This window comes from Elephas maximus, chromosome 3, assembly GCF_024166365.1.
Source record: "Elephas maximus indicus isolate mEleMax1 chromosome 3, mEleMax1 primary haplotype, whole genome shotgun sequence".
In the NCBI taxonomy this organism is placed as follows: Eukaryota; Metazoa; Chordata; class Mammalia; order Proboscidea; family Elephantidae; genus Elephas; species Elephas maximus.
This window is the reverse complement of record NC_064821.1, coordinates 166,921,848-166,948,013: the sequence shown is the minus strand read 5'-3', so window position 1 is coordinate 166,948,013 and position 26,166 is coordinate 166,921,848. Positions and strand designations below refer to the sequence as shown.

Sequence of the window (26,166 nt, the reverse complement as noted above, 5' to 3'; positions counted from 1 at the left end):
GATTATTATTAGGACCTAATGTTTGAGAAACTCTAACCTGGAAATGGCACCAAAAAGCAAAGAACAAATTGAGTTCTACCACTTCCCAAGGTTTATGTATCGAAGGCATCGTACAGTAGGAAACAAGTGATGGAAGTGTTGGAGGGAGATAAACCAAAAAAAACCAAACCCGTTGCTATCAAGTCGATTCCAACTCATAGTGACCCTAAAGGACAGAGTAGAACTGCACTACAGGGTTTCCAATGAGTGCCTGGTGGATTCGAACTGCCAACCTTTTGGTTAGCAGCTGTAGCTCCTGAGACCATAAACCGGAAAAAAGTGATGCTACTGTTTTTTGTTTACTGGCAAGTGGCATCAGCAAAATAGTAGAACAGGCAGCTCCAAACTCCCGTCACTCCACAAAAACACTGAAAACACAAGCAGAAACTATCAGAAACAACTTTGTCAGAATTCTAGAAAACAAAGGTTTATAACAGCCAAAAAAGGGCTAAATCAAGAAAAAGGCAACTTAAAACCAGTAGGAAAGCTTGGTAGCTTTTTTACTTGTCCATGACCCATTCCCTCTACAGCCTGACAGCTGGTTTGAAGATCACAGCTCACATTCCCAGTGCTGAACCCTGGTCTTTCATTCCAGAAGAGGCAGAACAGACCTTATTTGCACATTATTGTGTTAATGTTCTCACCTTTCTGTGATCTACCTCAAGGGCTGATGAAAAGGGCTCCTCTGTTTCACCTTAGAACCCACTCAGAACAGAAAAGGGATAACCACTGCCTGAAAATGTTACAAGGTGGTCAAAAAACCTATAGCCACCTGGGGCAAAAGATTGTTTGAGATATACAGCAGACCACCTGACAGAACACAGCCTGAGAGGAAAAGCTGGGGAGAGAATTTCTTTGGAAAATTAGGGTATTCAAAAGAACTTGTATATACTGGGAAATTTAGAAAACTATGTGTGCATGCCCAAGATGGGACACATTCTCAGAAAAGACCTGAGAAAACCCTAAGCTTTCTTTCACCAATGGCTCATCCTCAGGTTAGGTGTAACAAGGAAGTAAATGTTGAGACAGAATCATAAATGGCCTGACTAACTACTAAAGAATGCTCCCAGCAGCTCAGAGCCAACCCACAAAGACTGGGAGAGGCGTTTTGTTTTTGTGTTTGTTTTCTTTTTAAGATCCTGGTGTTGAAGAAAGTTTAAGTCAAAACACTGGCCGGATACAAGCTAAGCATTCAACAATCAAGGCCAGCAAATTCTGGGGAAGAGAAAGAAACTGATTCCCAGAGTTAGGACATCATGATATTCAAATGTCTGGCTTTCAGAAGGCTAGACACAAAGTGTACACACACACAAAGTGTTGCCCATTCAAAGGAGAAAAAAAAAAAACTGACAGAAACCATCCCTGAGGAAGTGCAGCACTGTATGTACTGGGCAAACACTTTAAATCAACTGTCTTAGATATACTCAGACAGCTAAAGGAAATCATGGCCAAAAAACTAAGGAAAAACAGGAAAACAATGTATTAACAAAATGAAAATATCAGTAAAGAGTTAGAAATTATAAAAAGGAACCAAACAGAAATTCTGGAACTGAAAAATATGTAACTGAAACAAAAAAATCCATTAGAGAGATCCAACAGCATATTTCAGCAAATAATCAGCAAACTTGAAAACTGAACAAGTAAAGTTATCCAGCCTGAGATGCAGAAAGACAAAAGAATGAAGAAAAGTGAACAGAGCCTAAGGAACCTGTGGGATACCATCAAGTGGACCAACATACACATTCTGGGAGTCCCAGGAGAAGGTAGAGAAAAAGGAAAAGAATATATGAAGAAATAGTTGTCAAAAGCTTTCCGGATTTAATGACAGACGTGAATCTACACATTCAAGCAGCTCAACAAATTCCAAACAGGATAAACTCAAAGAGATCCACACTGAAACACTGCCAAAAGACAAAGGGAGAATTTTGAAAGCAGCAAGAGAGAAGTGACACATCACCTACAAGGGATCCTCAATAAGATTAATGGTTGAATCTTCATCAGGAATCACAAACGCCAGAAGGCAGTAGGATGATACATTTAAAATGCTGGGAGGAAAACAAACAAACTGTCAAGCAAAAATTCCATATCCAGCAAAACTATCCTTCAAGAATTAAGGAGAAATTAAGACACGCCAAGATTAAAAAATATAAAACCTAAGGGAGCTTGTTACTAGCACACCTACCCTACAAAAATGCTAAAGGGAGTCCTTCAGGCTGAAATGAAAGGTCACTAGTGAGTATGTGAGAGCTACATGAAGAAATAAAGAATACTGGTAAAGGTCAATTCCAACTCATAGTGACCCTAAAGGATGAGCAGAACTTCCCCCATAGGGTTTCCAAGGCTGTAATCTTCACAGAAGCAGACTACCACATCTTTTCCTCACAGAGCCACTGGGTGGGTTCGAACTGCCAACCTTTCAATTAGAAGCTGAGAGCTTAATCACTGCACCACCAGGGTTCCTTTTCCTGATCTTATGGAGAAATAATTCAACATTTCACCATTCAGTATGGTATTATCTGTAGTAGGTTATAAATACCCTTCACCAGGTTAAAGAAATTCTTTTCTCTTGTTTTTTCAGAGTTTCATCATGAATGAGTGTTGAATTCATTAATTTTTTCTGGAGCTACTGAAATAATCCTATCATTTTTCCTCTTCTTCAATTTATATGATATATTGCACTGATTTTCAGACATTAAATCCTTGTATATTGCTAGAGGTGATTTGCTAAATGTTTTCATATCTATGTTCATAAAGGCTATTTGGTCCATAATTTTCTTTCCTTGTGATGTCTTTATCTGGCTTTAGTATTAGGGTAATACTGGCTTCAAAAAATGAGTTTATAAGTACTTTTTCCTCTTCTATTTTCTGAAAGAGGATGTACAGGATTGGTGGTGTTTTTTCTTTAAATGTTTGATAGAGTACTTTTTGCTCTTCTATTTCTAAAAGAGGAGGTATAGGATTGGTGGTGTTTTTTCTTTAAATGTTTGATAGAATTCATCAGTGGGACAATCTAGGTTATACTTTTCTTTGTGGGAAGGTTATTAATGAATTTGTTTGGGAATAGTCTATTCCTTCTGAAGTAGGTTTTGGTATTTGTGTCTTTCAAGGTATTTTCCATTTAAGTTATAATATTTTTCAACATGTTATTCATAATATTTCCTTATTTTTGTTTTAATGTTTGTTATCACCTGTAGTGAAGGCTCCCTTTCATTCCTGATACTTGTAATTTGTGCCTTCTCTTTTGACTTATCATTCTAGCTAAAGTTGTCAATTTTGTTGATCTTTTCAAAGATTTACTCTTTGTTTTCATTGATTTTTCTCTATTTTATTGATTTCTGCTCTGATCTTTATTATCTCCATTCAACTTGCACTGGGTTTAGTTTATTTTTCTTTTCCGATTATCTTATATTTTTATGCCTTTCTCCCTTCCTATTATAAGCATGTAAAGCTATAAATTTCCTTCCAAGTCTTCCTTAGCTGCGTTCCATAAATTTTGATATGGTGTTTTTATTTAATTCAAGGTATCTTATTTTTACTGAATTTCTATTTTTGACTTACCAGTTAACTAGAAGCATGTTGCTTAATGTCCATATACTTGGGGATTTCCCAGGTTTCTTTCTGTTATATGTAATTAAACTGCACTGTAATCAAGAAGATCCTCTGTGCAATTACAAACATTTTAAAGGTTTGTGGCACAGTATATAATCTACCCTGGTATTTAACCATTTTTAAGTGGGTACCACTGCCACTATTCTCAAAATTTTCATCACCCCAAACATAAAGTTTGTACCCATCGAATAATACCACCCAGTGCCCTCGAGCTGATTCCAACTCATAGCGACCCTATAGGACGGAGTAGAACTGCCCCACAGAGTTTCCAAGGAGCACCTGGCAGATTCGAACTGCCGATCCTTTGGCTAGCAGCCGTAGCACTTAACCACTATGCCACCTGGGTTTCCATCAAATAATAACTCCCCATATTACCCTCACCCCAGTCCCTAGTAGCCTTTCATCTACTTTATTCCAGTAAATTTGCCTGTTCTCGATATTTCATGTAAGTGGAATCATACAATATTTATTTTTATGTCTGGCTTATTTCACTTAGCATAATGCTTTCAAGGTTCATCCAGGTTATAGCATGTATCAGAACTTCATTTCTCTTTATGGCTGAATAATATTCCATTGTATGTACACATCACATTTTGACTTCCCATTCATATGCTGATGTACATTTCATTGTTTCCACCTTCTGGCTACTGTTAACAATGCTGTTATGAACTCTGGCATACAAATATATGTGTTAGTCCCCATTTTCATTTCCCGTGGGTATATACCTAGGAGTGGAATTGCTGGGATCATATGGAAATTCTATGTTTAACTTTTCAAGGAACCACCAAACTGTTTTCCACAGCTGCTGTACCATTTTACATTCCCATTTGTTGTTGTTTTTAGTATTATTATACCCATCCTATTGGATGTGAAGTGGTATGTCACTGTGTTTTTTGATTTGCATTTCACGTTAGGAGCCCTACTGGTGCAGCGGTTAAGCACAGAGTTGCTAACCCAAAGGCTGGTGATTTGAACCCGCCACATGAGAGAATACCCGTTGATCTGCTCCCATAAAGATCACAGCCTAGAAAACCCTATGGGGCAGTTCTACTCTGTCACTAGGGGTCATTATGACTCTAGATCAACTCCACAGCACCTAACAAGAAGATCAGGAAAAAAAAGCAATGATATCTGTTCTCACCACCTTTATTTAACGTTGTACAGGATGCCCTAACAAATGCAATCATGGCTCCCAGTGTTGGGATCCCTGATTAACTGCTAAGAGGTATCAGGGAACATTTGGGGGTGATGGGAATGTTACAAAATTGATAATACAAGCACTTGCATGACTATATATATTCACCAAAATTCTTCAAACTCAGCATTTAAAATAGCTGAATTTTATTATATGAAAATTCTATCTATAAATCTGAGACTATATGGAATAAAAGATCCTTTTCTTATTTTCTAATAATTTCTATATATGAAGAGGTATCTAGAAGCCCTTAATTTTGGGTTTTACATCCCAGTTTACAATTCCTAAAACACCACTTAATATTATTCCTTCAGTTCTTTTCAGTTTCTCCTTATGCAGCTCAAAATCTCTGTTTCAGTCTCCGGGCAAGCGATAAAAATACTTTTATAGTACTGGATTAATTTCTGGATCTTACCTATTTTGTTTTTTTTACATTTTATATTGTGAATTTATTAAATAAAATTGTTGCTGATATAAAAAATGGTTAGAAAAAAATAGCAAACTATATTATACAAATTTTACAGTTTTTTTTTAAAATGTAAGGCCAACATGGAAGTAGGAGACATAATGTCGTCAGGGACAATTCTGCCTTTAGTAAAGCTCACAGAGCTGTTTCAGGACAAAGTCTTTTCCAGCCGGTTGTTTAAAAAACATAAAGGAAAAAGTTAGCGAGAAATCTTCCTAACCTTGTGACCTCTGAGTAGAAAGGCATTCCTACTTTAAAACACAGCAGAAAAGCAGTATGAATGGGTCAAAGTGAGTTTATTATAAGCTGTACTTAGAATGAAAAAAAAAAAACAAGCCTACCATTTTATGCATTTTTACTTTATAAAAAGTAAGCTACTTAAAATATTCATTCTCCTTTTACATAAAAACATGTTAGGTAGTTGTTAGTTGCCACTGAGTTGGCAACCTTATATATAACTGAACAAAATGTTGCTTAGTCCTGCACCATCCTCACAATCGTTGCTATATTTGAGCCCATTGCTGTAGCCACTGTGTCAATACATCTTAGTAAAAACACACTGATGTGTAACATTTTAATGGTTTCTCAGTTGTTTCCCAAGCTACATACCACTCTACTAATTCCACTCTCTAAATCTACTAATTCACTATAAAATGTTAATTATATTAATCAAAGATCAGGGAGCACCTAATAGGCCCATTTTAGGCCTTGCCCCAACACACAATAAGGAAATAACATCTGATTTTCTCTAGAACAGTAGACATTAATACTGAATACTCCAATCCTATAAAACATTACATTTTATAGAGTAATAAAAATAACAGCAGAATTCTGCTGTTGTTGAGTCATCTGTGATTAATGGCAACCTTATGTAAAAGAGAAGAAATGCTGCCTGCCCTTGTGCCATCTTCCTGATTGTTGGTCCATTTGAGTCTACTACTTAAAGTCAAACAGCTTTACTCCTAAGTGATACATCTCAATATTGTATACAGATACAGAAATTTAAAAAACAAAAAAAGCAGAACTCAATATATGTACATTTGCCAGATAAAGAAAACAAAATCCTATTATGGTAGATAAGCATTTTTCATCAATTCCTCGTCCCCCTCAACACACACATACACACACTATTTTTTTCCATAAACCCCCTTCAGTTACATAGTTGTTGCAAGGTGAGAAACTGTCTCAGATGGTGATGTTTATAACAACTCCCCATTTAATGTCACTATATTTTTTAGTGTTTTTTGTTGTTTCCTTTTGCAATTCAAGTATAGTTTAAAGCCTATAGCCTTGTTACCCAGTGTGTTCTACAGACCAGCACCATCAGCAACACCAAGAAGCTCGTTAGAAACGCAGACTATAAAGCCCCACCCCATACCTACAGAATCAAAATGTGCATTTTAACAAGGTTCCCAGGTGAACTGTATGCACGTTAAAGTTTGCTAAACTCTAACGCACTGGACTTAATACCATTCGGAAACAGAAGAAAAAACAATTCCTTTAGAAGATCTGCCCCTACCAGATTTTTATATAAGGTAGGGAGAGCCAAGGATTGCATACTTACTGCACAGCTATCACAATTCAAAGTTTAAAGCTATTCGAAAGTTTTCAATTAGCCAATAATTACAAGACATAACACCTAAGTTTAAAAAAATCATACATTATGTTTACTCCTAAAGTATATGTATATATGTTTAAGACAAAAACATTTGTAAGTGAACACTAATTTTATTTCATTAACTAGCCTAAAGAGTCCACAAAAACTGAAACTTTTTGGTCAAAATTATAATTTAGCTAATGATTATTTAAAACTTAATCAGATTTGTATAATTCTACACAATTATAAAGACGCCTTCAACATACTATAAAATGCAAATATTCTAATGCCAAATGAGGTAAACTGATACCAATTGAAGCATCAAGCTGAGATTGAAATTTTTTTTTCCTACTTCGAATACAGGCAGGAAGCAGTATTCACAACAAATACATTTCTAAAGCTGCAATCTGTTAGCTATTTCTTAATTGGGAAACTCTGGTGGCATAGTGGTTAAGTGCTATGGCTGCTAACCAAAGGGTCAGCAGTTCGAATCTACCAGGTACTCCCTGGAAACTCTATGGGGCAGTTCTACTCTGTCCTATAGAGTCACTATGAGTCAGAATCGACTTTGGTTTTCTGGTTTTATTCCTTAATTGACATTATGATAAACACATAATATTTTAGAAGTTCCATAAACAGGACAGCATGGTTTTTAGAGCTAAATGTTGGGAATTTTCTCCTTTGAGATATAAAAATATTACTATCCTGTAGGCAACATTCTTTTTTTTTGCTGTTGTTGTTTTATGTATGTTTATTTATTTATTTTTGGTCTTCCAACCTTAGATTAAACCTTCCATTTTCTTGCTGGAAAAAAACTGAAGCATAGAGAGGTTAACATGGTCCTTAACAAGTCTGTGCAAATACAGTACTAAAACCAGTAAACAAAGTTTCTGACGAAGAAAGGAATGTTTTTTAACTTTGTTGTTATGGTGAAAACACATATAAAAATATTTGCCATTTCAAGTTGGACGGGGATGCGGGTGAGGAGTGAGCTTCTTGGATCAGGTGGACACTTGAGACTATGTCGGCATCTCCTCCCTGGATGGGAGATGAGAGGGTTAAGGGGGTTAGAAGATGGCAAAATGGACACAAGAAGAGTGGAGGGAGGGAGCGGGCTGTCTCATTAGGGGGAGAGCAATTGGGAGTACGTAGTGAGGTGTATGTAAGTTTTTGTGTCAGAGACTGACTTGATTTGTAAACTTTCACTTAAAGCACAATAAAATTTTTTTTTTTAATTTGCCATTTCCACCAGTAATATTTTTAAACATTTTGTAAAGTAGTAGACAGTACTTTTTCAAGTTTGAATTAGAGCTTTGAACCAGTTTGTTCCAGTTCGAACCCCTGCTGAGAATTTTTTTTTTATTGTTATTGTGCTTTAAGTGAAAGTTTACCAATCAAGTCAGTCTCTCATACAAAAATTTATATACACCTTGCTATATATTCCTAATGGCTCTCCCCCTGAGACAGTATACTCCTTCCCTCCACTCTCTTTTTGTGTCCATTCCGCCAGCTTCTGACCCTCTCTGCCCTCTCATCACCCCTCCAGATAGGAGACACCAACATAGTCTCATGTGTCTACTTGATCCAAGAAGCTCATTCTTCACCAATATCATTTCTACCCCATTGACCAGTCCAATCTCTGTCTGAAGAGTTGGCTTTGGGAATAGTTCCTATCTTGGGCTAACAGAAGGTCTGGGGACCGTGATCACCAGGGTCCTTCTAGTCTCAGTCAGACCATTAAGTCTGGTCTACTTACAAGAATTTCGGGTCTGCATCCCTCGGCTCTCCTCCTCCCTCAGGGGTTCTCTGTTGTGTTCCCTGTCAGGGCAGTCATCGGTTGTAGCCAGGCACCATCTAGTTCTTCCGGTCTCAGGCTGATGTAGTCTCTGGTTTATGTGGCCCTTTCTGTCTCTTGGGCTCATAATTACCTTGTGTCTTTGGTGTTCTTCATTCTCCTTTGCTCCAGGTGGGTTGAGACCAATTGATGCATCTTAGATGGCCCCTTGCTAGCATTTAAGACCCCAGATGCCACTCTTCCAAGTGGAATGCAGAATGTTTTCTTAATAGATTTTATTATGCCAATTGACTTGGATGTCCCGAGAACATGGTCCCCAAACCCCCACCCCTGCTACGCTGGCCTTCAAATCATTCAGTTTATTCAGGAAACTTCTTTGCTTTTGGTTTAGTCCAGTTGTGCTGACCTCTCCTGTACTGTGTGTTGTCTTTCCCTTCACCTAAAGTAGTTCTTAGCTACTATCTAATTAGTGAATACCCCTCTTCCTCCTTCCCTCTCTCCCCCTCTCGTAACCATCAAAGAATATATTCTTCTCTGTTTAAACTATTTTTTGAGTTCTTGTAATAGTGGTCTTGTACAATATTTGTCCTTTTTGCAACTGACTAATTTTACTCAGTATAATGCCTTCCAGATTCCTCCATGTTATGAAATGTTGCACAGATTCGTCATTGTTCTTTATCGATGCATAGTATTCCATTGTATGAATATACCATTACTTATTTATCCCTTCATCCACTGATGGACACCTTGGTTGCTTTCATCTTTTTGCTATTGTAAACAGTGCTAGGCAACATTCTCTAATTAAAAAAAAAAAAAAATGTACCAATGTTAAAAGAAAAAAATCGTTTATGTGGACCCTAGCTTTAGCCAGTACAATAATTTGAAAATATAAAGACTATTGTTGTTAGTTGCCTCAGAGTCAATTCCGGCTCATTGTGACCCCACACGACTGGGAAAAATTACATTTTATTTCTTCCTGCTAGAGGAAATGAGTTCTAAAGAGTGCTTCTCAAAACTTAATGTGCACGTGAATCACCTGGGGATCATGTTAAAATGCAGATTCTGATCCAGGAGATCTAGGTTGGGGTCCAGAGAGTCTGTATTTCTAGCAAGTTCTGTGGTGATGCCAAAGTTATCTATACAGCACACTTTGAGTAGTAAGGTTCTAAAGAGAAAGCATAACTTACAATATTTAGATGTCCATGGTTCCCAAAGCACTGGTCTTGATAAAAGTTTCCAATTAAATTCCTAATGGAGCAATCTAACACTTTTCTATCCTTATCTTGCTTGCTCCCTTATATGGATATTATACTTAATCACTCCATACTCTTAAAACCTAAAAACTTGTTTCCTGGTCTACCTCTCGTTCTTCTTGGTCTTATCCTAATGTTCCTCATACTTACGTGCAGGCGTATTACAAGGATTCCATGCTTGGCTTCCTCCCTTTTATTCTATACGTTGTCCCCGGATCGCCTACACGCTAATGGATCCAACTTCTGCATCTCCAGCCTAGACATGTCTCCAGATTGTAGATCCATATATTCAATTTCCTAATGTCTATTTCTAACCCTAAGTCCCTACAGGTACCTCTAAGCCAAAACATTTCAAACTGAACTGCTTATCAACATCTCCTACCACTACAAACCAGATTTTTCAACTCTGTACAGTACTGACTTTGTGATCAGGACCATCATCCACTAATTTGTCTGAACTAGATTTTAAGACTCTACCCCCTCTCCCTCACCAAGTTCAGCTGATCTCATCTTCTAAGTATTTCTCAAATGCCACTGAGAAATAATCCCATTCCCTTCTCTGGCTGGATCGTTTCTGATCTGGTTACCACAATAACCTAACCAGTTTTCTTCCTTCCAATCTCATTTCCTCCCTCATACCTATCCTCCGCACTACTATGTAATCTGGTTACCACAATAACCTAACCAGTTTTCTTCCTTCCAATCTCATTTCCTCCCTCATACCTATCCTCTGCACTACTATGTAATCTTTGCAATAACGTTCCCCTCATTAAAGTTCACCAATAACCTCCTTTTACGTTTAAGAAAAAGTCCTAATTTTTAGCACATCATATAAACCTCTTCAGAGTCTTGATTTTGTCTAGCTCTCTGGTCTTGACTCAAAAGCACATACTCTTATCACATCAAGCTATTTCCTACTTCCTGAAAGTACCACTTTCTCTAACGCCTCTGTGTCTTTGCATAAACTACTACTCCCTTTGCTTAAAATTGTCCTTTCACTACTTCCTTACCTAAGTACCAACCTTCTTTCAAGACCCTACTCAAGCAACACATCCTTTAAAATGCCTTTTCTAATCACTTCAAGTTAGGCACTTCCCTATACTGTGAACCTCCTTATTATAGTGATCTCCCTATGTGTAGCTCTACTCTAGTATTTATCAAACTGTGTTACAATTGCTGGTTTACTCATCTCCCTCACTGGTCTATGAGCTACTTGAGCTTATCAATTAGCCCTTTTATGAACAGAGTGTCAAGTACACGGTAGGTTCTCAAAAAATGTTTGCTGAATAAACTACTTTGAAATATACTCATGAGTAATTATTATCGCTAAATATTTAAATCTCAATGTTTCTAAGGTAATCAAAAAATTACCTATTCATAGGCTTAATACAACTTCATAACAGAGGTCTCAAAAACACCTAAGTCCAAAACACCCTAGGTATTCGCCTAATTCCCAGCAACCTAAAGGTATCTGTCAAAAATATCAGAAACAAAATCTTTAGCATATTGTTCTAAATGGAGATATTTTAATTTCACTGACTACAGTGTTGAACAAATAAAAGCACTAGTCTCTTCTATGGACGCAGTTAAGAAGGGAGTATGACATAATGGCCTGAACATTGTTCATTGCCCAGGTTTGTATCCTGGATCTTCTACTCAATAACTACATGACTTTGGATAACAATGAACCTCTCAAAGCCTCAGCTTCTTCACTGAAAAATAGAGAGAAAATTGCTTATCTACCCCACAGGTTGTTTCAAATATTAGATATGAATGTGAAAGTATTTCTATAAATAATGAAGTGATAAGTAAATTTTAACTACTGTGTTAGCTTCCATGCCAACATCTGCCAAAGATTTTATAGATATATATTTAAAGTTTCATAGGCTATTTCAGCCTCCTGTGCCCACCCCATACTTCTCAGCAATGACTGAAAATTCATAAACAAAATGAAGTTCCAGGACCACCAGAGCACAAGACTTATTTGACAGTCCTCAATATTCTTGTGTGATTAAAATGTTTAGTGAGAAATATATCTAATCTAATAACCTGGTATGTCCTTAAAAAGTTATTTTATAAATCTCAAAGTAAATCTCAAGGTAAGTTGTTGGTACAGTCATTTAAATTTCAGCTCCATTTTTAAAACAAAATGAATTGGAGGACAAAAATCAGCAGGGAATTTTTAGAGGTATCTTATTAACTATTTAGACTGAGTACTGCCTGTTGATATACAAATTTGATCCACTATATAACAACTAACATGAGAGTTAAAAAGTCACCTTTAGAAAACCAGGACATTTTCCCCACATATTTCTGCTTTATTTCTCAAACATGCTTGTTGGTCTATCAAACAGAAGAGAAAATTTGCTGCATTTTTCTGAACTAAAAAAGTGATAGAGCATGTTAATTGTGCTCTCAGCAGTATCTTTCCTCGCTCTATGGGGACTTACGGGATGATGGACTACATTAGGAGAACTGTTTCAGTTTCTTCTGCAGTATTTATAAAAATATGATTCCTTAAGCTTCAATGGGCAAAACGCCTTTAAAAAAAATATAAGAAAAAGAAAAAACAAAATCTACTACAAAAGTCAGCACTTCGGTACCTGATTGTGGTAACAAGGCCAAAATCCAAGACGAAGCCCTTTATTGCACATCGTGTTCCATCGTCTTGGGCAGCCCCATCTTGCGACCTCTCCAGATTGGCTGCTCCTGCTCTCTCTACTGCAGAGAGAACTTCAATTAGAGAAATTCTGAAGCTCATAAGTCTAAACTGGATACTCCCCTCACTGGAGGCATGGATGGTAAGACTCACTAAAAAGATTCAAATTAGAGAGGTTTTGAATAAATCTAAATGGCTTGAAACCACTGTAATGCAGGCAGCTGAGAGTCTTATTATGGAACAGTCTACTTTACCTAAAAAAAAAAACTTAAGGGAAAAGAACGGCAGCAAATTACTAGATAACCTGAAAAAACAGGCTATAAAATCATAAATCCCTAAAAAGTGAAATATTCTCTACAAAACTTGTATGGAATTTATTATATATATAGTACAAAATTTTACAGCTGACCATTCATAATACCAATGACAAAAGCGAGCAATAAAAAAAATGGACACATTATTAATTCCTTTTTATGCCCTAAAATAAGAACTTCATTGAAAAAAAAAAAGTTCAGTTAAAAAACCACTGGTTAGGAAGGAGAGGTTTCCCTGCTGACTTAAGCCTAGCTGCCCAAGCAAGGCTTCAGAAAGTGTCTTCACCTACAACAGTGCGTAGGCAGGAGGAGCAGAGGCTATGGCGGTCTTCCTAGGGACACTTCCAAGTCACATATATAGGGTATGTTTCTGGGATAGACTGCCAACAAGTTACTGAAAGAAGAGAAACAAAAACAGCAAAAACCTGGCAAATAAATAGGCCAATGCCCTCATGTCTTTTACTATGACATATAAGATTAACTCTTAACTAAAGTTATCTTGAGGCTATTAAATCTGTATCACATCCTCCACGGTAGCATTACCTGATTTGTAAAAGACCAAATAGTTTTCTTCCAGCTGGTTTTCCAAAAAGACTTGTAATAATGTGTAATACAAATCATTTCTTAGACCAAGCAAGTAACAAAACCCACCCCAAAGAACTTCAGCCATTAAGATTTTTCAGCAAGAGAAAAAAACAAACAATTTGAAACACCTTTCCCACCATGAATTTTTATCAAAAAGTGTGCTGGTATGTACTACGCAATAGAAGGTTAACACTATTGAGATAATGTAACTGTATTTACTAAAAAATTTAACAATGCTTTTATCTTACCTGAGTGTGAAAATTTGAAATGGTGGTTGTTTCTATATCTTTCTTGCCCAGAATTTCCATTTTCACTGGTGTGTTGGGGAAATTAAAAGCAAAGTAGTCCAAGAAGTCTGGGAGATAAGCAGCTGCTCCGTGCACTATTGCTAAAGCATAGTACGCAGCATTTTTCTCATTTTCACTGAATGTCAAAGCAAGAAACTCTTCAGAAAATCTCTCCATCTCCATTGGAGACAAAAATGAGAGTTCATCCATGTAAGCATGAAGGACAAGAGCACCACCATTGGACTGGTGTTCCTCATGAATAAAATTGCTAAATTTAGTACCTGTTTTTAAGAAATTTCTACGAATAGAATGCTCCTGGTGAGTCATAAAAGGTGTTTGTACTCCCTGGGGTACCCGATATTCTTGCATGCCCAAATTTAATCGGCACAGCTGCTCATCTTTCAGATACCTGAAGGACTCCTTATTAACTCCTGAAGTGCTATTTATTTGTCCTTGGGTGAGGACTTCCTTACTGATGCGGGTCAGGCCAGCGCAGACGGTTTGTACCTCCTTATTATACATTTTAAGGCGTCTTCCTCGCATATCTTCTCGGTGTTTCTTTTTCTTTTTCTTCTTTATTTTCTTCAAGACAAAATCATCAGCTCTCTGGGTTTTACCATTTTCATCTGGTGTTTCTGGCCACAATAATTAAAAAGAAGTTAGTTGACAGGCCTAGTGTCAAAACACAAGCTTCTTAAGGTATTTGATTTCAAATTAAATAGCCTATTCTCAATTTCCCCATGTCATTACAACTTAACATGTTTAAAAAATGAAGGGGACAAAAATCTTAAAACACAATAATATTCTGGGTTGAAGACAACGCTAAAAAATAGCTAACGCAAGGGTAAGCATATAATTCAATATGACTTGCAATCAAAACTAAAGAAAATATTCGAGCAATTCCATATGTGCCATACTTTATGGAATATCTGTTTGGTAACCATTGTAAAATCTATATTTAAACTCATCATATTTTGCTGTCAGTCTACAAATTACTATGGTACATACAGGTAAATCAAACAAAGACAAATTAAGCCATAAGACACCATTTTTGCCCATCAAATTGGCAATGTTTTGGGGCTGGGGTAGGCATTCTCATATACTGATGCTGGGAATATACACTGGTAAAACTGGCACCATGTATCAACAGCCCTGACAATATTTATAACCCTCAGGCTCAAAAATTCCACTTCCAAGTGAAAATTACCCTCAGAAAATAATTGAAGATACACAAAGATGTCCATAACCACATTATGTTAAACAACAAAAACATGGAATTTGCTAAAGATCTAGTAACAGGAGGCTGATTAAAGTCTGGTAGTTACATACTATAAAATACTATCCAGTTACATTATAGATTAAAAGAACTGACATACGAATTACAAGGCTTAAAATGATTACATTGTTATTATTTCAGAAAGCCTTCTCTAACAACTCTCCCCTACCCGATTGGGATAGCTGCTCCAGCATGCTACATGCTCCTATTGTACTGCCCCTACCACAGCACTTATCACACTCTGTGTTATTACATATTTAATTTTCTGTCTCTCCTCTAAACTGTAAGCAATCTAAGGTCAGAGGCTACTCACCTTACTTTCCAGAGCACCTAACACATGTACAGTCTGATCCCATTTTTATAACAGTAAACATTTATTCACTCAAACATTTACTAAGCACCTACTAAGTACCAGTTACTCTTCAGTGCACTGCAGATACGGCACTGAATAAGACAGACGGGATCCCTACTCTCTTGGAGCTTATAATCTAATTGGACAAGAAAAAGAAAGTATCAAGGAGTAGTAAGTGATGAGCAGGCTACACTAGATGTTGGGGAAGCTCTCTGCAGGAGGTGGCATTTAGGCTGAGTCCTAAATAATAAGATAAGCCAGACATGTGAAGATCTAGGGAAAAATACTCCAGGGAGAAGGAATAGCTAACAAAAGACCTAAAGAGAGGAAAAAGTCTGGCTGATCTATATGCATTTTACATGTGTACAGCACAGAAAAAGATCTGGTGAAATGTATGCCAAGGTATTAATGGTGGTTATCTATGGGCAGTAGGATTCTAAATATCTAGCTTTCTTTTTTTTTATCTGTATTTTCTGATTTTCTATAATACACATGTATTACTTCTATAATTAAAATTATTTTTAATTTTTAAAGCATTATCATGGGCTGACAAACTCAATATAGAATGGCATCTTTAATTTACTAGCTGGAAAACATACGTATCAAAAAATCTTTAGGATTAAATATCAGGTATAGTCCTGACCAACCTTTAAGCGTGATCTGATATTTACTATATAGAACTTATTCACCAAACAACAGTATTTCTGACATGATTCAAGTAATTCAGTGTTAATCCTACTATTATCATCTGGGAAGAACCAAGTTCGATAAATCTTACAGTAAAGAATATACTTGGTTTAACATGTAAATATACATTACAGTACTCTAGGCAAAATCATCCCAAATCAAATATTACAATTATGAAACCTTGTAAAGAAAATATTTAGGAGTGCAAGTCAAAGACTTTAAAGTGTATAGATACTGAATGACTTTCATTCTGTTTAAGAACAACAAAATGAAAAACGCTGCACTGGAAAAATCCCTTGTAATGAAGCTGAGATCATGTACCAAAGTATACATATAACCAGTTTGCATAAGTTAGTAAGAGAAAAAGCAGTCAATCCTTTATTCTACATACAAATAAATCTTTGAGAATTAGTTAAAACACTTAGTAAGTCATTTATATTTCTTACCAAATAAAATTAATCTAAATGCATTTTCCCATGTATCAAATCAGTAATTTAGGCAATCCTCCCAAGCAGCTAAATGCTAATGCCATTAAATATAAAGGTTAGACCAATTTTAAAATAGTCACCTAATTACCCTCTGCTAAATGTTTCAGAAACTTCAAAGAAAAAAAAGAAGAAGAAAATCTCTCTGAATATATTCTGTTATTTTAAGTTTTCAGAAGAGGTATTTGTATGCAAAACATGAACTGTGACCTAGATCTGCCAATGAAATTAACACGAAGAACGAGCTGCCTTGATTGTAACACATTTTCTATATTACTATCAGTTTACCACTGTATTTCTAACATGGCCAAGTCTCTGTGGGTTTTATTACAAAACTCATTTATACGAAAAACATGCAATTAGTCCAACATGCCCCATCTCAAAAAAGCACTGTACAAGAAAATGAAAAGGACATTAAATTGACTATAATCTCCTATGTCAGCATGATAAAAGTTTAAAATATGAAATAAATGTTAATCTTCCTCCTGCCTAATCCTATTTTTAACATTTTTACTCTTATTTAAGGCTAAGATTTAGAAAGCTCAAATTTCACCTTTGTGAAATTTAAGACTACCTGTGTCATACTAGCAAATGAATTTCCATAAAGAAACTCAAAAAAATTTTTTTAATTATGTGGCGGCAGCTAATTGATAATGGCATACCTATTCGTAAGTTTTTAAAGGTTAGTACAGTAAGTCAGCCATCGCTGCTTTATAAGAACGATACTGACACTGCCTTGCACTGAACAAAAAATGTTATTTAAAAGTCAGTGTCTAAAGTATTATCTTTCCATTTCTGGTGTAGCATTTTAGTTTTCTGACAAGAGAATGTATTCAGGAAGTCACATTTTGAGTATTTCCCCATATGCAAAAGTTAAAATTTACAGACATCAATTCTTTATAGGAAAAGAGCCAAGCTTCACTATATCTGTGGTTAAGGACCATATCTAGAAAGCTTTTACGTATCAAATTGTGAGATTAAAAAACAAACTTTCTACATCAAAACCTTAAATAACACCATTCTTATTCCTGAACTATACTTTAGAACTGAAAAAAATGTAATATCCTCAATTTCTAAAAATCATGATGGATAATAAAAAGCAAAATAATTAAAATTTTTTACATTTTATTAATCACATTAAAGAAAAGGGCTAAAGTTATTTTCTGAAAATAAATTACTTTTGGTCTTATTAAGAGTTGTTCCAGTTCTATATAAAAACCTAAGAAGAAAAAACAAAAAACTGCTCTTTTTCAAGGCCAACTTTTAGTGTATCGCTGTGTGTTTATAACACTGCCTTAGTTTACCCCCCACCCTTCTATATGAAGGTGTTTAAAAGTGGCTGGCTGGATTTAAATCCCTGTTACACCACTTCCCAGCAAGATAACCTTGTACAAATTAATTTCTCTGTACCTTGTACTCTGTATCTTAGGGAAAAATATCAGTACCTCCTCATAAGATCAGTGTACATATTAAATCATATAATGTATACAAAATACTTAAAGTACTCAATACAAGTTCACTGCTATTATTACCCCAAAATAGCTGAATTCTACGAGCAGTATGGTGTGCTAATTAAAAGCATATGCTTTACAGTAGACCTAGGTTAACGTCCCAGCTCCAATACTTACTAAGTCTCTGGGTAAGCTCTTAAAAAATCTCCTGAAACCTCAATTTTCTCATATTAAAATGTTATTAATACTAGTATCTATCTCCCCGGGTTACTCTAAGGACTAAATGAGACAATGAATATACGGCACTCATCACAGTACTCGACATGAAATAAATCTTCGTCATTCCTTGAAATAACTGGCAAAGACTCTGGGCTACCAAAACTAGTGCTGGAAACGACCCACCCAGAGTACAAATGTAGTGTACCAAATAAGAATCACACAAAAAAGGAAAAAAGGAAAAAAAAAAAAACCTTAGAAAGAAGAAAGAAACTATATTCACTGAGCATCTGCTAGGGACCACATATCTCGTTTCAATCCTCAAACAAACCAGTGAAGTGGATAAACGCTTCCTTTTTACAGAGATGGAAACAGAACCTAAAACAAGATGTGTCACTTATATTGGGTCACAAAGCAAGCAAGTGACAGCCAAGATTCAAACTCTATTGCCTGACTCCAAAACTCACAGTCTTCTAATAAACTGCACTTTTTGGCTCCACTATCAACTCTCCCCATAACACTCACCTCAAATGACCAACTAAGATTATCTAATTACAATTAAGGGACCTGAGGTGGCTTGGAAGAGCCTCCAATAGAAGGAGCATTACTTCATTTTACAGATATCTAACCGAGTGTCAACTACATGATTATTCTACATTATCACAAAGATTGAAGTCACAAGAGAGCCAATGGCATTTTTTACATTACACAAGTGCAAAAATTTTCAACTCCTTAAAGACTCTGCCTTTCCCTAGGAGGACAGGGATAAGTATCATTCCCTAAGTTGTCGCTCTGATAAATGAGCAACTAACTGTTCATATTAGTTTTCTGTGTAACCCCAGTGTAACTTTCCCACTCCTTTAACCAAAAACAATCGTTTCTGGATTTAAAATTCCTGCCACTAGGTTTTTTACATCACAGAGAATTTCCATTATTTGTCTGACTTGGGAACACTTCCCCAGTGACAGCAGTTGAACAACTGGTCAAAGATGGAAAAAAGGAGAAAGGAAGGCTGACTCAAAAAAGGCATACATAAAAGCAGTCCTGTCATTTAACGACATTGGGGCAAAGAGATATAGGGATTAATCCCCCCCTTTCTTTCCTTTCAAAAAAAATTAAAGTATGATTAAAAGTGTAAATTTACTAACCAAGAATAATACAAAGGTATTTCTTCTTTTGATGGGTTTTTTGATGAGGAATGTTTGTTCATGCTTTTATGAGTAATAAGAGGGAAAGAAAGTATTATGATTTCAAATGACACAAGTAACTTGTCAGTTCAGTTAGACTCAAGCCTGTTGCTTACAAGAAATTAAAAAAAAAAAGCTTTTTAAGTATATCTTTGCTAGCTTATCAATTCAAATGTGCCTAGTGAAAAGTGAAAAACCAACTGCATCGTGAGTCAAAAGAACTGGGTTCTGGATTCAGTTCTATCACTTACTAACTAGAAAATTTTAAGCACGTCACTTAATCTCTTTGAAAATCATTTTACTTCCTGTTTTACAGATGAAGCAAGTTGACCTTAGCCATTTACAGATTAAGTTTCTCCTCAACTATTCATGAACAATTCCAAACATCTGGGATTAGTAATAATTTGTGATTATCCTATGTATGAATATGGATTGACTGCTGTTGAGCTGGAGTGTAGGAACTTGTCTCTTAGCTAAATGACCTGTCTCAGGGGTCAGCAACTTTTCCTGTAAAGAACCAGACATTACGCTTTGCAGGCCATATGGTCTCTGTCTCAACTACTCCACTCTGCCACTGTAGTATGAAAACTACCAGACAATACTTAAATAAATGAGTGGGGCTGTGTTCCAACAAAACTTTATTTCTGGAAACTGAAATTTAGATTTCACATAATATCACATCATGGGTTTATTCCCCCCACCCCAACCATTTAAAATGCAAAAAACATTTTAAATGGCTGGGAAAAAAAGCTTAACTTGAGGGCCATACAAAAACAGGTGGTGGAACAGATTTTTGACAAAGATGCACAAGCAATTCAATGAAGGAAAAATAGTCTTTTCAACAAATGGTGCCGGAGCAAATGAATATCCACAGGCAACAACAAAAAAAAAGAATCTCAACCTAAACCTCATAAAAAAAAAAATTTTTTTTTTTTTTATACCTTGTGCAAAATTAACTCAAAATGGATCACAGATTTAAATGTGAAAGGTAAAACTAGAAAACTTTTAGAAAAAAAAAAAGAGAAAATCTTTGGGACTAGGGCTTGGTATCAGACATGATATCAAAAGCAAAATCTATTTTAAAAAAAATCAGGAAATCCAGTGTCATCAAAATTAAAAACTTTTGCTCTGTGAAAGACCCTGTTAAGAGGATGGAAAGATAAGCTACAGACTCGTAAAAAATATTTGCAAACCATGTATCTGACCAAGGACTTGTATCTAAAACATATAAGGAACTCTCAAAACTTAAGTTATAATAACAACCTAATTAGAAAGTGGGGAAAAGACAGAGACATTTTACTGTTAAGGATAGATGAATGGCAAATGATCACATCAAATCATGTCCAATATCACTAGCCATTAGGGAAATGCAAATTGATCATGATGAGCTATCGCTATATAACCTATCAGAATAGTTAAACCAAGAATAGTGACAATACCAAATATTGGCAAGGGTGTAGAGAAACTGGATCTCTCATACACTGCTGGTAGGAATATAAAATGGTACAGACACTGCAGGAAATAGTTTGGTAATTTCCTGAAAAACTAAATATACACTTACCATATGACCCAGTAATTAATTCCCAGAAAAATGAAAATTTATGTCCCCACAAAAACCTGAACATAAATGTTCATAAAATCCTTATTCATAATAGCTAAAAACTGGAAACAATCAAGATGCCTTTCAATAGGTGAATGGTTAAACTGTGGTATATCCATACCGTGGAATACTACTCAGCAATAAAAAGGAACTAGTGATAAAACAATTTGGGTGGATCTAAAGGACATTATGCTGAGTAAATGAAGCCAATTTCAAAAGACCATACACTGTATGATTCCATTTACATAAACTATAGAAATGAAGAACAGACTAGTGATTGCCAGAGTTTAGGGATTAGAGGATGATGGAAGGAAGTACTTTTGACTATAAATGGTTAGCACAGGGAAATGTTTGCAGTGATGGAATAGTTCTGTGTCTTGATTGCAGTGCTGGTAACACTAATCTACTCCTGATAAAATAATGTAGAACTATATATACACACTGAACCAATGTCAATTTCCTGGTGTTGACATTGTACAAAAGTTACGTAAAATATAGTCATTGAGGGAAACTGGTAAAAGGTCAAGGCCTCTCTGTACTATTTTTGCAACTTCCTATGAATCTATAATTATCTCAAAATAAAAAGTTGTAACAAAAACAAAAATAGGCAGATTTTGCCAACTCCTGAACCTATGTGATGGTCCAACATCCACAATTTCACAGAATTAAATATAGGATCACTTAAATTTTCAATTTTACTTGACTGTATTTTACGGAGAATATTATTAAGTATATGAAAATCTGAGGATAAAGCTAAGATGTAGCTCTATAAATAACAAGGGTCTACCCACTCCCCTTATTAATCTTAGAGTTATTTCAAGGACCAAGCATGATCAAATAATAAAAACCAGTATTAACTGAGTGCTTACTATGAGCCAGGCACTGTTTTAAGTGCTTTCCACATATTGCTCCATTTAATCCGTATAACAACCTTGTAAGGAAATACTACGACCTCATTTTACAGACAGGAAAAGTGAGGCAGAAAGAGGTTAAAGCAATTTGCCCATGGTCACACGGTAAGTGGTAGAGCCAAGATTTAAACAGATTGACTCCAGAAACATGCCTTCTACATACCACTGTGGCAAGTATAGAGATGTTCAAGGAAAGGGGGGAAAAACGTACCTGGTCAATGTGTGGAAAAGCCTGAATTAAACAAAGTCAAACCAGTTCATTTTCTGTAGGGTTCTCAGAATCTTAAAAATGCTAGTATATGTCATGTATATAGTATGTGGTTTTCCCTGAATATATTCAGCTAGGGAACCCTTTTCCCTCAGAATATAGTCTGGGTATATAACCCAAGAGTCTCTCAGCCAAAAATTAAAATGTTGAAATGGCCTGATCTTAACCCACTTTTCTTCTTCACATATTGGCAAACTACCAATGCTTTGAGCTGCACTATTCCACTGTGGTAGCCACTAGCCATATGTGACAATTTAATTATAATTAAAATTAAATAAAATCTAGTTCCTCAGTCACACTAGCTACATTTCAAGTCTTTCACACTTGTTTCAAGAGTCACATGTGGCTAGTGACTATCATATTAGATAGCACAGATATAGAACACTTCCATCACCAGTGAACATTCTATTGGATAGCACTGTGTTGTTAGAGGTTTGCTTTTGTTTCTTTTTAAAGAGAACAGGGCCTGTGCAATCTTCAGAGAAAATACACTGTGAATTATTATGCGCCATTGCCATTTCCCCCTCAAAAGAGGGGTTAGTCAGAGATTCCTGATGACCTAAAGTCTCCCACTGTCAATATGATGTCAAGGCACAGAGAATAGGTAAGCAAGAGTGGAAAAAAGGAAAAGCAAAAAGAGAAGGCAACGTTGCACATCTGGGAATTGAAGCCTGTACTGGGATTCAGGAGATGAGGGTTCTACTCCTTATTTTGCCTGTGATTCATTGGGAAAAAAAAAAATTTTTTTAAACTTGGTATTAACTGACTTGACTGGACAAGTCTCTTCCTACTTTGGGCCTCAGTTTCCTCTTTTATAATATAAATTTAAACTGAATGATCTCTAAGATTCCTTCTAGCTCTGCATGGTTAAAACACACACACAGTAGAAATGAGAAGGTGGAGAATAAAAGTAAAAATAAAAGAGCAGGATTACTGCATACTGGTGGTGGAAATGGCACTCCTGTCAGCTGCTACAGTTCTATTCCTGACGATAGGACTTGGCTATCACCAAAGAAAGAGAAATTTAATTCAGTACTTAGTGAGCAATTATTTGCAAACTGCAATACCTGGAAGGGCAACAACAACAAAAAATGATTAGCCCTAAGTTAAGACAAAATAATCGGAAAGAATGCAAGACTAACGAAACTTTAAACTGAAATGCTGGTTCGTTAACATGTGATAGCCTAACTGGGCTAGAACTAAGACACACAGAAGCATCCTAAAATCTTCTTGAGGATATACAATTAATTACATAAAATCATATACAAATTACATAGTCAAAAATTCATACCGTTTCTTCCACAAAAAAAATATAAATGCTACCCATCACTCAGAAACGGGAAAATATTAGTTTTGGCCAACCTAATTTCTCAAAAAAAAAAAAAATTTCTCTAGAACCCACAATTAGGTGGTCCTACATTTTCTGAGTTAAATATTCCTTATTTTAGTGTTACTGGAATTAAACAGACTCTCAAACTGTTGTACTAGGCAGAATAAAATGCAACTGCACACTTTCCACTTTTTGGAGGAATTATGGGCTCTATTTCCTAGGATCAAAAGAGAGAGAAAACCTTCCCCATCCCTATTCTAAGAACAAGATAGTCAATATATGAAAAAATGATTTTTACTTTTAAGTAAAAAAGAACCAAGAAAACGGTCTGGTATTTTACCTTGCAGAAGCTAAGGGAACCAGTGAGTCGTCTAACCTCTTAAAGAATTCAAACTCATTAGGGCGGGCGAGGGTGACTACTTAAGCTTTCCAGCAAGGAAAACAGGGATAAAGGATTTTAGCGACAAACCTTTACTTTAGAAAATCAATTTTTAATATCCCACCTACTAATCCGATGCCAAGGACCGCGCGGCGCGGAAACCCTGCCGAATTTGAAAACAAACGTTGGTAGAGGCTCCGGGACTGGTAAAAAGGGCTGGTAACTGACAGCTCGGCCTCGGAGCAAGAAGCCTCAAGTAGGTCATAAGACTGTGTCAACGATCTGAAATCCAGAGTCCACCCCGGTGGGCTTAGGGGGCCAGTGCAGCAGGAGATAAGCAGAGGTCTGGAGTCTTTCAGTACTCAAGGGGTGCTATATCGGAACTTAGACCTAGAGCCCAAGCCTGGGGCAGTCTGCCTGCTCTCACCTCTCTTGGGGGCCTTGATCAATGGCACCCCCCCACTCCTCTCGCCGTTTTCCTGCTTGTCCTTGTGCTTCAGATCGCCCGGAACGCAGGGACTAGGGTCACCATCCGGGCCGCGGTGGTGATGGTGCCTGTGCCGCTCCTTGTGGCCCTTATGTTTTGGCCCGGCCGCGCTCACCGTCAGGGGCGAGAAGGTGAAGAGGGCCGAGGTGCCCGGGGCCGGGAGCGGGGCAGAGACAGCGGGCCCGGCGGGTGCCAGCGAAGGTGGCGGCGGAGGCGGCAGAAGCAGAGGCTCAACAGGGCCTGAAACGGTTGGGACTGCATTCGTTGGCGGCAGCGGCCCGGGATGTTGGCGGCTACGACGCCGCCGGTGAGGGGGCGCGAGAGGGGGATCCTGGCTCGGCCGCCCCCGCTTCTCCTGAGACCCCCCACTGCTCGCCCGGCGCTGCCGCTTCACACCCCGCGCCGAGGCCCCAGCATGGGGCTTCTCCTTCCCCTCTTTGTCCGGCTCCTCCGGCGCCGCCACCGCCCGTACTACGCGAACAGCTCCGACCTGCGCAGCCATTTCACCCACAAACACACATTTAAATGGCCCGACCGCCCCCCCGTCCGTGAATCGCGCAAGCGCTGCCTGCGCACGGCCCGCTGGGCATTGAAGTCTCTCTCCCGCCCTACACTTCTCGGCTGCTCTCGGGGTTGAGCTGAACATGCCGGAAGCGGCTGTTCTCTGCGCTTCTCCGCAGGCCTCTCCCACCAAGCTTCTTTTGTAAAGCAGCCTGGGCTGCGCAAAGCCTCATGGGACCGGTAGTTCCCCCGCGCCCCCCGCCTGTGAGTGGAAGGTCGGAAAGGGAGCGTGCGCCGAGTCACGCTTCGGGCTGCGACGCAACCGCCACTGGGCTGCGAGTTGCCGCCAACCGCTTTAACGGCCGAAACAATATTAATGGCTTTTGGAGTCTGTCGGCGGGTTCCCATTATCGTCTTCCTGTGCCCGTTCATCATTTTACACGGAGTAGGTGGTCTCCCTTGTAAATTTCATAATTCCTGTCATAACCTTTGTGAGGTAAAAGAATCTCCAGTCTTGACTAACGATTAAATGAAGGAGTAGGGGGAATTAAATAATATACAAAGTCAGGGAGATTTTGCTTTAAAATATAATGGGGCCGCAATTCAGAAATTCATGAAGATGTCTGAAGCATCTTCATGGGTATTGCTATGGTTACAGCTGCAGGCGTAAAAAGGCAGGTGCAAGAACTGCCTGGGAGCGTAGAGCACGGCCCCACCTCGCCACTGAGTCGCATCCTTCTTTCTAATGCCTATTAAGGTAGAGAGCATCATTTATTTTTAATACATCCTTACAGTTACAAAAACTTTTGATGGAAAACCGTGTTTTAAAAATATTTTTAACGAGGTATTTTGCAATTTTGAGCTTGCATAAAAAAATTTTGTTTTGCATAAATAAGAAAAATAAGAAAAAAAAAAGTATCCATTGGAGAACACTCCAGATACCGTCATCGTTCACAAGGGGGGACGGCTGCTCCTCAGAAATTCATTTACAATGTCGTTGGTCACTTCAGATTTTATCTAGAATTCTTTTGATATAATTGGTCCTATATGGAAATATTTGACTGACCGTAAAGTACTCAGCGGATAAAATTACTGTGGTTTGGTGTCACAAGTGCCTAGACAAACATTACTTAAACCAAGTGAACACTACTCCAATAAAGTTAGCTTAAAAATAAAAAGTTTATTGAGTTTTGCGTACATTGTACTACAATAGTGATGTAACAGTTTTTCATTCAAT

At 37.2% G+C, this 26,166-nt stretch overlaps 1 protein-coding gene across 1 annotated transcript in view; it reads right to left on the bottom strand.

The window, feature by feature from the left end:
* RSBN1 (round spermatid basic protein 1) overlaps positions 1 to 25,074 on the bottom strand; it is a 53,081-nt gene extending 28,007 nt beyond the window's left edge. Inside the window, exons 1-2 of the mRNA XM_049880041.1 lie at positions 24,369 to 25,074; positions 13,761 to 14,434 (exon numbers count right to left, since the gene is read on the bottom strand). Of these exons, the coding sequence (XP_049735998.1) occupies positions 13,761 to 14,434; positions 24,369 to 25,074 (1,380 nt within the window). The remainder of the gene's footprint in view (positions 1 to 13,760; positions 14,435 to 24,368) is intronic.
* Positions 25,075 to 26,166: the final 1,092 nt, after the last annotated feature.